We start from the raw sequence: 16289 nt of genomic DNA, 5'->3' as shown, positions 1-16289 counted from the left end.
GAAATAAATAGGGAATTTCTTTTTCATTTTTCTTTTTTTTGTGGTGAAAAATGTAAACTATTGATGTGGGAATTTTTGTAATGTTGAGACAAGTTGATGAAATTGGATTGGTATGAATCAATGAATGTGGAAACAAAAGTGAATAATATAGAATTTGTGAATTAGCATAAATTATGAATATTGTGAAAAATTTGACATTTTTGTTACTTGTGAATTTTTGAAGTGTTGAGAAAAGTTTTAAAGGTGAATTGAATAAGCTAGCTAATGATTTGAATTTAATTCTGAGTTGGAACGTTGTGAAACCTGCTGTTGAATGTCTCATTGGGAATGAATGGGAATTCATTTTTGGTGTGTTAAATGTAGAATTTGGGGGAAACTATGACCTTTTTGGAATAAGAAAAATAGTACCCCTGAAGGTGTGAATTTTTGGAACGGTGAGAATCGGTTCAGATATGGGGAAGTAGAAGCATGTCAAAAAAAAGTGCAAGGAACAAAATGTAGATTTTTAAATTTAGGGGTGAAGAATAACATATGTATGTGTGAAAGCCTTCAACTTCTGTAACATGACTTGCTTTAATACTCCACAATCCAAAATGCCAGTGAAGCATTGCTGGTCTTAATGTGATGCTTTACACCCACATTATTATCGAAGTGCACAGAATGATACTACTCCGTCACTTGTGTGGCCTAATTAGCTGTTGCAACTTGCCCACTGCTGTGCCATCCATTTAGAGCTCCTTGCAAAACGGCCAACATTAACTACGTTAATGCATGATGATGAAGCATGTTTAACTGAATTGCTCCAAAACCAAAGAATGGTGGTATTATGAACTATACTGTAAATATACAGTCACCTACAGGGGACCTTACACGTGAGATGACTAAAGTAGCTGAGTAAGAGAGAAACAACAAGTAGTTGAGTACAGAGTGCTTCCACAACGTGTACTAAAATCAACATTGTAGTTTTTTCCATAGCCCAAAATAATACAAACACGACAATACTGCTTTTCTTTGTGTAGTCATGATTTGCAGTCGCTCCACCACACACACACACCCACACACCGCCCCACACACACACACACCCACACACACACACACACACACACACACACACACTATTAACCCTGCTGTGCACAGTATAGCTTTTTTGTCAGGCATTCGATAAAGCCTTCAGTGAGTGTGGTTAGAGCACTTGGATTGAAGATCTGATGAGAAGTGTGGGGTCTGTCAGGTCTGTCATACACACTGTAAGTACATGCTAATTAACTGATGTTTGCAGGACCTCATCCATGTTGGAGAAGTATCAAAAAGCAATCAACGCCCCATCCCTGATGAGCCACAGAGATCCGCATTGTCTATGGAAAGATGATGTATTGCTGCACCCCGACTCAGCTTTCAGCCACCATGCAGCGCAATCACTAGATATTATGCGTACTTCTTAACCCCAAAGCCACAAAGGATAGGAAAAAAAGTAGAGGAAATGTTGAGTTCATCATTTTCCAAAGCAGTCTGATGATTATGACAATTGCCCTACTGAAAAAGGCTACTGTGAAGTGGCAGAAATTTGAGAATTGGCTTGCAGGTGCTACAAAATAAATCATTTTGATGTATAAGAGAAACATGTTTTTGTCTTGAGCAAGGTCAATGAGGCTCGGAATTGTATTGCATACTGCATTGCATCATGGATGTAGCTGCCATGTTAGGAGCTGGTAGACTATCAATTATGAAAATAAACAAGGTTTTTGTAACGACATGCTTCACATTAAAAGGGAAGAAAGGGAAGACAATTTATATAGAAAAAATAGATCATAATAAAAGAGAGCGATATATGGCAAAAATAAACATAATGGATGAATTTATACAAAACACCAAATAAAGATAGAAGCATTGATCCGGACCTACTGCCTATGTACGACGGACACAATTCTTTTTTCATTTTTTTATTTTTATTTTGAAGAATAAGCGGTTCAGAAAATTGATGGATGGATAGCTCGTTAAATGTCAGGTTGAGCTACATATATAAACAACATGTACAGCATTATCATTAATCAATGAACACAGTAATTACGCATGGTTCAATAGTACTTGACATGTACACTATGTATACTACTACTAAGTTTATTTCCACGTGCATTGGTCTGAATGATGGTATTTGCATTATTTGCCAGGTTATCATATGAAGCTGCTGTACTCATTTGTCGGTAAAATACACGAGGCAAAAGACTTGACAAAACATATCCAAAATGTAGACACACATACCACACACAACTCAGGGAAGGTTTGTCATTCACAACTGAGAAAATAGGATCTAGATTGCTGTGCCACTCTTTATTTGGCATTTTGTACAGAGCCAATCAATTTGACAGAAATTGGTCTCTTGGCTAGTCCACTAGCTCCTAACATGGCCACTAAACCCCACTATGCATTGTGGTTTCCAAGCCCTATTTAGTCTAGAGAGTAAACGGCAAGGGTAAGATAACAATTGGTTGGGCAGGGTTTTGGAAAGATTTGAATTTGGACCAAATCGATATGGAGAAATCAGCATTAAATAATGAGTAATAATGAAAAAGAAACATCCGCTAACACTAAAACTAGCATGTAGCTGCCTTTCATAATCTAATTTGACCTGAGGCCATACAGCCATTTCATTTGAGTAAAGACTATAGGTGTTTTCCCTGCAGGCTCCAGCGAAGAGAGGCATGTCGCACAAAGACCATCAGTTAGCAACGTACCGAAAGGGACTCTGTATCACCATCTTATCTTCAAAGGACTGGGCAGGGACTCAGGGGAGCTCTGCCACCGCCTCGCATCGACACAGACACACACAGAGCCGGGATTTGGAACCAGAGATCTCTCGGCCAGCACCCAGGCCTGGACCCGCCTCCAACTCGCCCGCGGAGAACAGGCAGGGTTCCTGCACATGCGGCACAACATCAGTGAGCTCATCGCCCTCCCTCCCCTGCTTCATCTCCCGCTCTCCCTCCCACCTTCTCCTCTGCAACCCCCCCTTTACCGACTGGCTACCCATTTGCTTCCTGGCTTGGGCTTGGTGGAGGGGATGGGATCTGAACTCAACTTAGACACAGAGTTTCCACATTTCACAGATGGCAGTGAGAGGCTTTGCATGGAGGTGAGGAAACAGCGAGAGAAGAGGGGAACAGAAAGAAAAAAGGGAGAGAGAGGAAGCCGCAGCACCGGCGCCGAAGCGAGGCCGATTTCACACCGTGGCAGAGTGCACTAAAGCAGGCCGCCGTTAATCCACTCACTGAGGGAAAGGCCTGGAGCTATTCCACCGCCCAACCGCCATCTCCATCCACAAAGCCATAAATGGTGCATTATACAAGCGGGCTTCAGAGACACTGTTGATATGCTGATAGGTGATGGACAAAGACCAAAGCAGCCACAGGAGCCAAGCCGCATACACGACTGAAGGCTTTAGCGCTGGACAGAAGAGCCCACACGTATTCAAGAATGATCTCTGTACCTGCTGAGGTGCTTAAATCTGCCTTGTATATCAAGGTTAGCTCAGGATCCCGTCCGTCCGAGTACATTGATGGGCGTCAAGCATACTAACACTCCCCCACTAAAGCAGCTTTTCTCTCGCCCCTATCCTCACGTGACTTCATATCTGTAAAGTTACCAAAAGTCTGAGAAGATGAGTCTTTGAACTTATGAAAGGCAATCATTATGAATGAAAGAAGACAGGAAATATATAAACATGAGGGAATTTAAATAAATCGCCACAAAGAAAATCACAGGGAGTTCAGTGAATTGTGTAACGATAAGACAGCGACCAGGCTGAGCCACAAAATGAGATGTTTTACATGAAGCGAGCAGCGGTCTAGATTAGAGCACCATCCTGTTTGGACATGAAGCCAATTGGGTTACTATCACATGTAGAGAAAATTTGAAAGATAAGTGAGAACTATAAGAATTGTTCTAATCCAACTGTAACAAAAGGATGAAGTATATTGGCTTTTCCCCTAAGAGCCACTGTATGATAAGCATCTTTGATGAAAGAAGTTCATTAGTTGTGCACAGTGTAATGTAACATGCTGTATTATGAGCACTAAGCCAACCTACAGCGAGCCGCACTCTAAATGAAGCCTCAAGCATTTAATGGACATCATTAGTTGAAAACATATAAGAGATAATTATGGTAATTACAAACCCATTTTATTCACCCTGAGTCTTTGACAAGAACATTGTCATATCAACCACTTCAAACAAACAAAGAGTTGTTGTCTCCTCACATAAATGATGTCCAGTTCCATTGGGATGGGAAGATTATGATTTGTATTATTTGGCTAGTGGCGGTGAATGGAGGCTCCGTTTTGCACAATGAAAACGTGATTAAAAAAAGATTCACAGTTGTTGAATTTGACTTCCATTTACACAACCACTTCATTAACAAGTGAGACCTTGATGTTGAAAGCAGCGCCATACAAAGCTAATGGATGTGTCAGTTATGTCCACGGACCCTCAGGCAACACTGTGGGCACATAAGGCTCTGCTTAAACATTACAAAAATGATGTAAACAGTTACAAAAGACCAAATGTTGCATAGAACAGAGACACTGAAGGTAAGAGGCAACTGAGAAATACATGTTTATTTACAATATGCATCCAAATGATCTTTTGTCATAATTCAATGCTGGTCTTTCTCCAAAACCGCAGACCAACACTGCAGATTTTTCCTCTTTGCTCCACAAACATAATATGGGGGTGCTGTCTTATCAGATTCTGCTTATAATAACAGATCGCTTCAAGTCAAAGCTGTTGTTTAACTTAGTCCATCCCCTGGGAACGTTCAGTTCAAACAAGTCAAGAGACATCTGCCAGTCGACTGCAGCTGATGATGTCAACGGGTCTCTGTTGGTACCAGATTCCTCCACCACTTTCAATCATTCCCTGTGAGATTACTGCAATAGGATATTACTGTACAAACTATGACCATGTGTCCTGCCGCCACAAAGCTTGGCAACATATTACAGTTTGTCAAAGCCAGCTATTGCCAGCGAGAGATAGATACAGCGAGGAAAGAAGCCATTGACCTTTGTGTCCTTCATATTTGCCTAGCTTCCCCTCAAGCCCAATCTTGAGAGTGAAATCATCTGATCCCAAACTAACTGTCAACTGGCTTGTGATGGTGGCAAAGCCGGCGGACATCAATCAATCAGATTTTCTCCTCGTCTATCACAGAAGGCTTTTTCCTCCTGTTTTTCTCAAGCTTATCAACTGACCCTGTTTCTGAAGCTTAAAAAAAACTTGATTATGGTCAAATGTACGTCTCAGAGATTCACAGTCACTTCCTGGGCTGAGCGCCCTATATATGTGATGATTGTAGCTTTTCAATATCTGTCATTTAATTCCGCTGTCATTCTGGAAATCGCGAGTTTGAGCCTGTTATCCTTGGTTTTCAGGAATGCATGAAGCTCAGATAAAAATCCAATCTGATACCATGAAACAAAATGCCATTTTAGCTGGCTTACACTTGCTCAGTGTCAACAGTTTTCAGTAATTACTAGATAAGCATTCTCTGAAATGCACAAGGAAAATGGGCTAATTCTGAAATGATAGTGACTGCTTTTCTCCCTGGATGTTTACTCACTTAGCCACTTAGCAAGGCCTGCTTTGAGATAATAAGTAGCAGATGTGCACTTTGCATCATGTCACTTCTTTTGTCACACACACTGTTTTGTCTTGATCTTCATAAGTAGTAGAAAAAATAATCAATAGTTTCCAACCGGTTTTGATTAGTAGTGCATTACTATTTATGTTGCAGCACTTTCTGCTAATCACGTTGGGAAAGATACGGCCCCGATCTCAAGAGGTGTAAGCCGCGCAGTCAACAGCTTTAGTAACTTTAAAATAGCGGAAATCAAAACGGGGCTTTTTGAAAGCATTAACATGTTTTGAAGTTTGTTTTATATTTTAAGCATATTCGACATAAATTGTTTATCTATTTACAAAGCCTTGTCACAAGTTATTTTCCACTGTTAAGATGCTATGCGTTTTATGCCATTTGCCTGGCGGAAAATGCTGATGTACAAATTGAACTGAAAGGCTTGTTGCCTTAATCCTCTGGTGCCACCTATGCCTTAACTATCCTTCGAGTCTGGTGCATTTCATCCAAATGTAAGGTTCTGCAATGCGCTCCCCCCACCCCAGCACCCAAAAAACAGAATCGGGAGGGGTGGGGGCACATCTCCAGTAAATCCTGCCAAGCCACAGATTTGGCCCGAGCAGCTATTAGGGTGTCACTCCATGATGTGCAAGCTACTACCCTTCTTTGGTGTTTGTTCACTAAATTATCCCCTTCATGACAGTTTGGACATGAATGCATTTTCTGTTGATTACAATATTATTGTGACAAAACCTAATAAGTGAGTTATTTTTTTCAGGAGTCACTCTTCCTGTTATCATCCAAAACCCAGTCAAAACAAAAATATATTATCTGTGTATTAGTGTTTGATTGACTGAAATCAATCAAACGGAACTAATTGAAATGACTTTATTAGACACATCGAGTCAAATTATTTTTAAATATGCAGAGGAATACTGCCTAACTTAAATCTTAACACTTAACACATGCTCTCATGTATGCAGATCAAAAACAATTGTGGCCCATCAAGAAGCATGATGGAATTAAAAAACCTGCAATACCCCTCAACCCCTTAATTGTGCACTGGCTTCATTCCTAATCTATGTGCATCACCAAAGTGAAAGGAACAGTGCTACTTTAAATGAGAGAAGAATTCATGATGTGTGGCAGCCTCTCTTCTGAGCCTCGCTATTTCCTCTCTTGGCTGGGCTAGTGAATGTTAAATGAGGCAATTGTGTCCCGGAGGCAAGAAGAGGATGAAAAAAAGTAGGCATTGCCCCTGCTCCAACCCTTAGGAACATTCTGCAGCATGATGAGGTACATCCAAGCACCCTGGCCTGCCGTTTTACCTAAATGGCTCAGAATGAAGCGTTCCTCCGATGAAAACAGACCACTTTGCTTGCAGTTAGGCCTATGATAATGACACCAGGAACACCACCAAATTGAGCATGCAAGATTTTTTTTTTATACCTACAGACAGCGTCCATTTTTTTCAAAATTGAAATAATTATTTGTTTGATTAGGCTTCTTGATATTTATATGTATTTAATTATTAGTTAAAGTGAAAAGTAATTGGAAAGGGTGGTGTGAATTTGAATAAATTGATTTAGGGTAATTTGATAAAAATCCAGCCTATGACATATGCAATGCGCACACACTGACTGTGAGTATAGAAATGTCAACACACATTTAAAGATGACCTATACTGATGATGATATATGTTTAGATTATGATTGCAACAATATATTGACAAAATATCATCATTGCTGTAATGGCACGTACAATATACGTATCGCATAGATGTGCAATAAAGTCATACTTAATACTTTGCATGTTTTTACCTGACTTGGACCAATCAGATTCAACCTTCAATGCACATCGCCATCCAATAAGAACAGTATCTGGATCATTACTAACACTAATTAACTTTTTTTTTATGTGCAGCACGAAAAAACATATTTATTTTATTAGGTAATAAGAATGTAATTCCTTTGACAATATTCAACAATACTGTGCAGCCTCTAGTTTAAATACAGCAGATGTCCATATTCACATATATTTGATTAATCTGGGAAGATTCCTTGACCAATGTTTAAAAATAAATAAATACATCAAGATTACCTCTGACAACAAACAGAAAGATGCTGCTGCAGGTTGGCAATGACATGTATAGGAGGACAATTTGGTTTAATAATTGTGAAATCTGCTATGGCCAAGTATTTGTGATGCTTCTTTTAATCCAAAAATCAATGGTAAAACTGCAATTATAAAGGAGGTTATCTATTTATATATTTTGGTATCTATTTATCTCATAACGCAACCAAAACATTGTTGCACTTCCTTTTTTTTCCCAACGGTATCATAATGGATCATATGAACCATAACATCAATCAGTAGACAGAATAGTGTGCTGAGTAGGACCTTTTAATATTCCGTGACTGTGTTTGCAGGAAACTGATCTCCCCTGCAGTCCCACACTGTCAGCTATACAGACACACTCCACAGTGACACCTCTGATAATCAAAGCTTTGTCTGGGTCTTAAAAGGACGTACTTGAACAACAGCAAGACCAGAGGCCCTCTTTGCTTGTAATGGCCTTTGGACATCAATATTTAAATCTTACATCTCTGTTGTGATTAGAATGTTGCCTTTCTCTCATCCTCACCACCCTTTCCTTTCCTGGAACAACAAGGTGGGGGGAAAAGAAAGCCTAAATCAATGATCTCTGAGTCTAAACTAGATTCCTAAGCAGTTTGCCACTCTCGGCAGCAAGATAAGATAAACTCTCTTTGACCTTAGAGATGAAGTTGCCATGACAATCGGGGAGTCCACTTCATTATTGATATTTTCCTGATGTAACAACAAATGGAACTAGATCTTGTGCTTGATAATGGTGATTAATTATTACCAATATTGATCCTACAAGCTGGAGCCAAGGCTATTAACTTAAAGCAGGCTGAAAGTCATTCTTACCTAGGGGCTCAATAGGCATCCCTGAAATCAAATCTGAATAAACAGTGAGCTACACAGTCAGGCCATAAAAAGCAACACAAAGTAACAGTAAAAATATTTGAAGACTATTTGTTTGACAGACATAACATGACATGTATGATATTATTAGTATTTTTTTTTAATTAGCAAAGCAATAGTACCAAAATAAAACCCACACAATGATAGCCTGGACAAGCAGTTATTGGAATAATAACAGAAGAATCCAGGAAAGAGGATGATAAAGAGGAAGCTGTGTGAGGAAGTGACCTGCACCTTGGTTGCGACCCTGCCCACATATCATATCACTGTCTAGGCTTTGCAGGCGGCAGGGCCACCAAGGACAACTTTAGGCACTGGCATTCCGTCGGCTACCAAGCACAAGCCCGTCCAACATGACACACGGCTCTTTTAAACAAAGGAAACAACAGCTGCTGTCCATCTTTTCCCTATAGCTTCACCTAACACAAGTTATCAGTGCTTAAAGTGCAAACACATTCTGTATTATATCCTTTAATAAATATATATATATATATTTATATATATATATATATATATATATGACTTCTTATTTTTCTCCAAAAGTAATGAGGCGATTGGGTATTCTTCAGTAAAAGACAAGGAAACAACACATGCTGTTATTGTCAGGGAACAGATGTTAACGTGAAAGTTGGCAACCGTTCTGCTTCGGAAACAAATCAACAAAAAAAACACGGGAGACACAAAAAGATTGTCACCTATTGAAAGACAGACCCTTAAACATACAGCGAGGGAGACATGGACAGTTTTTGATTTCCCACCCCCGAAACATGTGACAGCCGCAGTTGCCAGTCTTTGTGGGCAAGGGTGAGAGGCAGCACGGTACAACTCTTGCAGCACACAGCAGTCTCCACAAGAACACGGCGCTATGTTGTGAAAAATACGCACTCTCTTCAACTTCCACAAAATAAATACTTCAACACAGCTCACGGTTCTGCCAGATCAAATGGGCACATGCTTGTCGTACTGTACAGTAGGCTACATGTGCTAATGTATACACACGCACGCGCGTGCACACACACACACACACACACACACACACACACCCCCACACACACACACACACACACACACACACACACACACACACACACACACACACACACACACACACACATACACGCACACACACACACATACACAGGATGTTGGCAGACAATTCAGTAAACACTTCTCTTATCCTTTACAATTGTAATCTGCCTCTGATAAATGCCCCTCAAAGATAGAAATGTCACCTGATATGATATGAACAGTTTGCTGGCGTTCCATAAGTGGCCATATGCAAAAGCTGGGCAGATTAACAGTAGAGCAAAGAAAACTGTTGAAAGAAAAAATATATATATACCCTTGTATCATACAAAGGTTTATATACTTTTTTTTCTTTCAAACATACAAGTTGTATGTTTGGATCTATGTTTGCTTCAAAGTGCAGGGACTACATTGTTTGTTGAATTTAAAGTAATCCAAAAATATGTACAGTGCATGCTTGTACAAGTTATTTGTGTGAATGCTGAAAGATGTTTTTCGTCCTTCAACTACTTCTACGTACTCTCGACCGATTCAAACCATTCCAACTAAAATGCACGGCTTGCAAACTATTACATTTCTCATTCCAAATATTCACAGTTTTCCCACAATTCCACAAATTTTACCTAGAAATTCCCCATTAATTTATTTCCAATGGGATGTTCAACAATTCATTTCCATTTGAAATTCAAAATGTTCAGTTCATTCCATTCGCCTCGTGATCAATTTTCACCATTCCCCACAATGCAAAAAAAAAAAATTCACAGACATTTGCACAATTTTCACCAACAAAATTCTCCATAAATTTTCAAGGGTATGGGCTAGTGGGTCCATTCAAAATTCAATGTGTTCATCTCATTCAATCTGATCAATTTCACCTGCACAAAAACTTTCAACATTCCGCACTATTCTACAATTCTCCCCACATATTGCACATATTTCACCAATATCATTTCACCTAATTCCATATGAATATCATTCTATCTCATTCAATATCTTTCAATATCATTACTTACCATTTCATATACTGTATAATTAATTGCACATTTTCACCACAAACATTCAAGGTCATTATATATTGTAGAATATCAATCAATACCATTCCACATCATTCCATAATTTTGACCAACATTCCACCTCATGCAGCATTATTGCACATTTCTATATTTTTTTCTTTCAGCTTTTCAGCACTCACATGCAATTTCTCCAATAATTGCTTCATCTGGTTGTCAGTTTACAATGCTATACAAATAGCAAAATCCTAAAAATGAATTTTCACTTCAAATATCGTATACAATCTGCAAAATCAAGATGACCCTTTTTCTATATTTCTATGGGGTAGTGTACATAAAAATAATAATCAGAAACATAATTGTACGCTGCAGTGGATTATCTTTTTGGAAGTGAGATCACTATCACAAGAGTAGATTAAGCATGATGGCAGTATGACATAGTGTTAAGACCTGGGAAATGTGGGTGCTGTACAACATACAGTTGAAGAGCAGTACTGAAATCACCACATCTTGCTACTTCATTCTGATTGGATAATGTGAAGTAAAGGACAAAAAAAGAAGCTGCACAAATTCCCAGGTGGTCCATATAAAGATACCAACAGTTAAGGCTGAAGCACTAAGTCAGTTTAATAAGCACATTTGACATTCGATGTCTGAGCATGGCCTCAGTCGGCTGCTTCAATATGTTCCCATAAACACTAGCGGAGGCACACCCGCTACATCATCCAGATTCCGCTTTATGCTATGAAACTTTGGGGGGCAATTTTACAGAAAAATTACTCCGAGGGGCCTGGTTTCAATTCAGCCTGTTCATATCTTTCCTTCCTATTAAGCATCAAAATGTTCTCCTCTCAGTTCCAATAGAGGTATGGACACCAGCAGCCGCTGGAAGAAGGGAGGGAGAGAAGAAGGAAAGGGTGGGGGTGAGAAGAGAAGATACAGAGAACTTGGTGGCATTCACACATCATATTGCAGCAGCTAATCGCAATCCGCAGAGCATCAGCGATATTTTCATCACTCCTGTCCAATTCTACCGACCTGCCTAACAATCTGGGCAATTTATTGGCATATTGGCACGGGGTGATAAGGCTAAAAACAACAGCAGCGAGCAGCTGGGCCAGGGAGATGAGCTGATAACATTGATATGTGCTCCCACACAAAACACCTCCACCACTATCTCCATTTTCTATCAAACTCCTATTACAATAAAAGAGTATGGGTTTTCGCTTTCTTGGAAAAGGGGTGGGCGATACAGAAAATAAATAAATAAATAAATATATATATATATATATATATATATATACACGTACAGAAAAAAAACAAAGGGGAAAATACATAATTTATCACTGTATTATCGGGATATCCAGGCACCCTAATCAAGAGTACTGAGTGACTATTTTTTGCCTTATCATCCAAAGTGGTGAAAACGGAGAAGGAATTATCAGGCAGCTGCAGATTGCTAGGCTGGAATTTTAATGGTAATAATCGGGTTTCTGATGGTATATCTTCCCTGCTTATCTTTCCCATTATCTGCCCTTATCTCCCCAGTCATCGGAGCAAATTAATGGTGCTCTTTCAGCATTGCCTTTTTATCACCGCTCAGAGAGCACCCAAGGGGAAAGAATAAGCAAAATATTAAAATACTGCATAAATCACAATTTTAGATAACAGTCCAATGTATGCAGGAGGAGGTGGGGGCGGCAGCGCTGGTGGTGGGGCCACTACGCCCAACAACCTTTTTGTCCTTTAGAATGACTGTCTACGCTGACTTTCCATGCAGTGGCTTTTCCCCAGAGTTCCCGGGTTAGGAGAGAGGATCTAGGCTCCTCGTGACCTTTCTGGTGGCAACTAGAGCTTGATTATACAGCCGCACACCGGCTGCACATTAACATGATCTTACACATGACATATTAATTCACACACGGCCGGGTCACAATGCTGCAACACAAATGTTAGACTTCCTTCGCTTGAAAACAACATTTGGATGCTGCAATTGGATTGGCTCAAAGATGAGCAGGTGCATCATGCTCATACAACGTTGTGGATTGTTAGATGTGTTATGCCTTTGCTATGTGTTAAAAAATAATGCATTTACATTTGCTTACTTACTTACTTAACCTCAGAACTTTTTTTTCTCTTTTGATCTTATGGAATTTAGAGTGCAATTCCAAATTGACCAAATGAATACTTTCTGAGGACAAAAGTTACAGTGAGTAAAAAGTTTGAATAAATGGGAAATATAATATATTAAATAATGCAACAAATATTTTCAGCACTGAATATGTATGAAAAGTGCTGACAAATTATCATTAATGTTGAAATGTAAAAATCTAAATCAGGGCATATTTATATATATATATATATATATTATTATTAGCAATGCAATAAGACGGGTAAATAAATATTTTGCAATTAAAAATTGCTCAGTGTCCTTTGAGGCTCAATTTTGTGGTACAAAAGCAATAAAAAGCTATTCCATATCATTATATGTGTCCTCATGGATAGATGAACATGTGCATGCAACGTGTATGCAAATAATTGCTAATGCCCCCGCGCTACTTGAACAAGTGTTTTTCCTCTTTAGTCCCTCTTTGTCTTTCGCACCTCACTCCAAATTGCTTTAATGTTGACGAAGCAAATGTATTGCGAGACAAATTCGTTGCAGTTAAATGTTGATGTTGTGACCTCCAATTACAGTCCAAAGTGTGTCAACCTCTTGCAGCAGTGAAGTGCTGAAAGAAACAGCAACACTAAACATCCTTATTGAAGATACACGCCAGCTGCATTTAAGATTGAAGAATGTCCATGCTGATGTGCCCAGTATGTGAGTGTGACTATTGAAATAGTCCAATTTAGTTAAGTCAACAATGACGCACATCCGATTTGTAAATGATATAACGTGTCATTCTATAATTCCAAAGTAGGCCAAAGCTTCACACACTGATTAAAAAATAATAATAAGGTAATCTTCCCAATAGTGACTTGCAATTAATTTATACTGTATGTTGACTATGCAGAGGGTATAGTGTGGACACTAATCAAATACAGTTTTAGTAATTACAAAATAATCTATTGAAGAAAACAACATACATTATTGGAGACGTGTAACATTACAATCCAATAGCACTCATTAAAAAAAAAATGAAGCTCTACAGTAAAACGTGTGCGTATCAAAACAGGTATGCACACCTGCGGTAAATGACAATGCCAATGTGTGTGTGTGCGTGTGTGTGTGGGTGTGCGTGTGTGCGGGGGTGCGTGTGCGCGCGTGTGTGGGCGTGAGACAATTCCTGTCATGGCAATTAAAGCGTCTTTATAATTCACTAACAATTGTGCAGTTTTTTTTAAAACACTCGTTTCAATTATTATTTTTTTAGCACTTTATGTCCAATTTCCCACTGGCTACCCAAATGAGGATGCACACGCTGAACTGATGCACTGATCCATGACATACATTTGTGGATGGATACTAAATTAAAGTAGGACCAAATCACTTATAGGGTGAGGCTACTCAGTCTGTTTGTACATTCGGTAAAACTTTTGAGCCACGAGGCGGCACCATGGAGATTTGGACCGGAACTCAACTCACCTCTCTACAACCAAAACATGTAACTGCGAGGGAGCGCGTTCACCGTTTCGTGAATGGCGACAGTTAGGGCTGATTCGCCGTCGTTGTGGACGGACATAGCGTCTCACAATGATGAGCAAGCCTTACATAGCCGACATGCAACATTTGAAGAAAACAAACTTACGTTTGATTTGCCTGGGGTTGCTCTGCTTCCTTCGGGACATGCCTGCTGCGTGGCCGGTCAGCGAATCCAGGTGTAGTGTTGACAGAGCGATAGATTTTGGTTCATCCAAGCAGTTTTTTTCTCTTTTTTTCTGGCGGTAACTGAGAAGGGGAAAAAGAAGAAAAAGCGTATATAACTACTTTTCTTCTTCTTCTTTTTTAATGTCTATCGTTCCGTCTGTCTTCGCTTTATCTTTCTGTTCTCCCTGGCTCTGGCATTGGCTTTGCCCCTCTCTCTTTTCCCTCTCTCTCTCTCACATGCTCGCACGCTCTCTCTCTCTCTTTCTCTCTCACCCTCTCTCTCGCGCGCTGTCTCTCTCTCTCCCCGACTCACTCTCTTTCCAGCGTTCCTTTCGGTAATGAGGCTGCTGAGCTCCGCGGCGTTCCGCGTGCTCTGACTGTGTGGAGGTGAAGGCGTTTCGCGCTTTTGTTTGAAGATACGATTTGTTTCAAATCGGCTACCGTAGCCAAGGTTCTGTGAACTTCAGTTGACATGCAATTGACACTTCTGTCATTAGAAACTATTGGCAAGTTAGATATACATCTACTTAAAAATATAAACTCCAGTCTGGCATTTTAAAACGAATGCAATAATAAATACATAAATAAATAACAAAGACAACAACAATAATAATAATAATAATAATAATAATAATAATAATGTAATTGTTTGATGACCAGTCAAAGTGAGAGGAAGCAGTTCAGAGAATGGATGGGTGATGATAATAATAATAATAATAATAATAATCGACTCCCTACATATCACCAAATATGGGATGTTTCTATGAATCAGCTAAATTGCAATTGCAATTACAGCATTTAATTGTAATTTTTGTTAATCAACACACAGGGAATTTGTTTAATAAATAAATACATAAATAAGCACATATCGTTTTTATCATGGTAACCAAACAATTACAAACATAAATAGGCTGTTTGTTACATTTTGGCCATTTTTTTCCCATACACTATGTATTGATTGAGTTCGACCCCCACATGATATTTAGATTTCATTGCAAATTGGGAATACTGTACTCCAACCTTTCACTGCAATTTATGTATACAGATGAGTATTCCCAGACTGAAGATGTGCATTTTATTTTTTAAAGTAATTCATATTTAACAAGCGCTGATGCAAATGATCGACACGTCTCTCAAACTGTATCACGTCTGCAAAAAAATAATAATAATAAAAAATACAATGTTACAATATTCAGAGATTGACTCCCATGTTCTGAATAGTTGCACAAACTGGAAATCACTCTCTTCAATTAGCCTGTTGGACTGCAAAGGAAGACAAGCAAGTGGCCTGTGAAATTATCTCATAACCCAATTCCACAACTTTGGAATGGAGTCTAAAACTACGGAATAATTCATGTGACAGACGGTCAGTGGTGGTTCACCTCCATAAGAGCATCTGCTTTGCAAGCCTTCTCATCCTGTGCTCCCTCTCTATCCTCTGGTGGCTCCAGTTTCAAGTAAAAGCTTTCTTTAATTCTTTCCCTGCATACGCCGCTATAATGAGCCAAATGGCAGTCAGTGGCAGTCATGAACAGTAAATCTTTGCTGTGAAAACCATGAGCTGTTTAATGTCGAAAAGCTATGCAAAATGTGTGAATTGAAATATTACAAAGAATAATAACCAATTCAGTTATCATTCCTGGGTAATATGATTGATTGATTGATTGGTTGATTTTTGCTTGTTCAAACCTTACACAAAGGCAAGTATTTGACTTACACACTTAAACATAATCTTTGAAACATTTAATTAGATTAATCATGGAAACGCATAGCTAGCACACTGTCTACTGATCATATTCATACTCTT

The 16289-nt window shown here is 39.1% G+C and overlaps 1 protein-coding gene across 2 annotated transcripts in view; it reads right to left on the bottom strand.

The window, feature by feature from the left end:
• The window catches only part of zfpm2a (zinc finger protein, FOG family member 2a), a 138580-nt gene extending 123732 nt beyond the window's left edge, over positions 1–14848 (bottom strand). For both annotated transcript variants that reach the window (XM_086078803.1, XM_086078805.1), the window contains exon 1: positions 14424–14848. In XM_086078803.1, coding sequence (XP_085934929.1) covers positions 14424–14463 — 40 coding nt within the window. In that variant the 5' untranslated portion in view covers positions 14464–14848. The remainder of the gene's footprint in view (positions 1–14423) is intronic.
• Positions 14849–16289: the final 1441 nt, after the last annotated feature.

Source organism: Leptonotus elevatus, chromosome 6 (assembly GCF_054856555.1).
Source record: "Leptonotus elevatus isolate MCC_2025b chromosome 6, RoL_Lele_1.0, whole genome shotgun sequence".
NCBI classification, from domain to species: Eukaryota; Metazoa; Chordata; class Actinopteri; order Syngnathiformes; family Syngnathidae; genus Leptonotus; species Leptonotus elevatus.
Note: the sequence above shows the minus strand (reverse complement) of the source record. Positions and strands in the feature narration are given on the sequence as shown.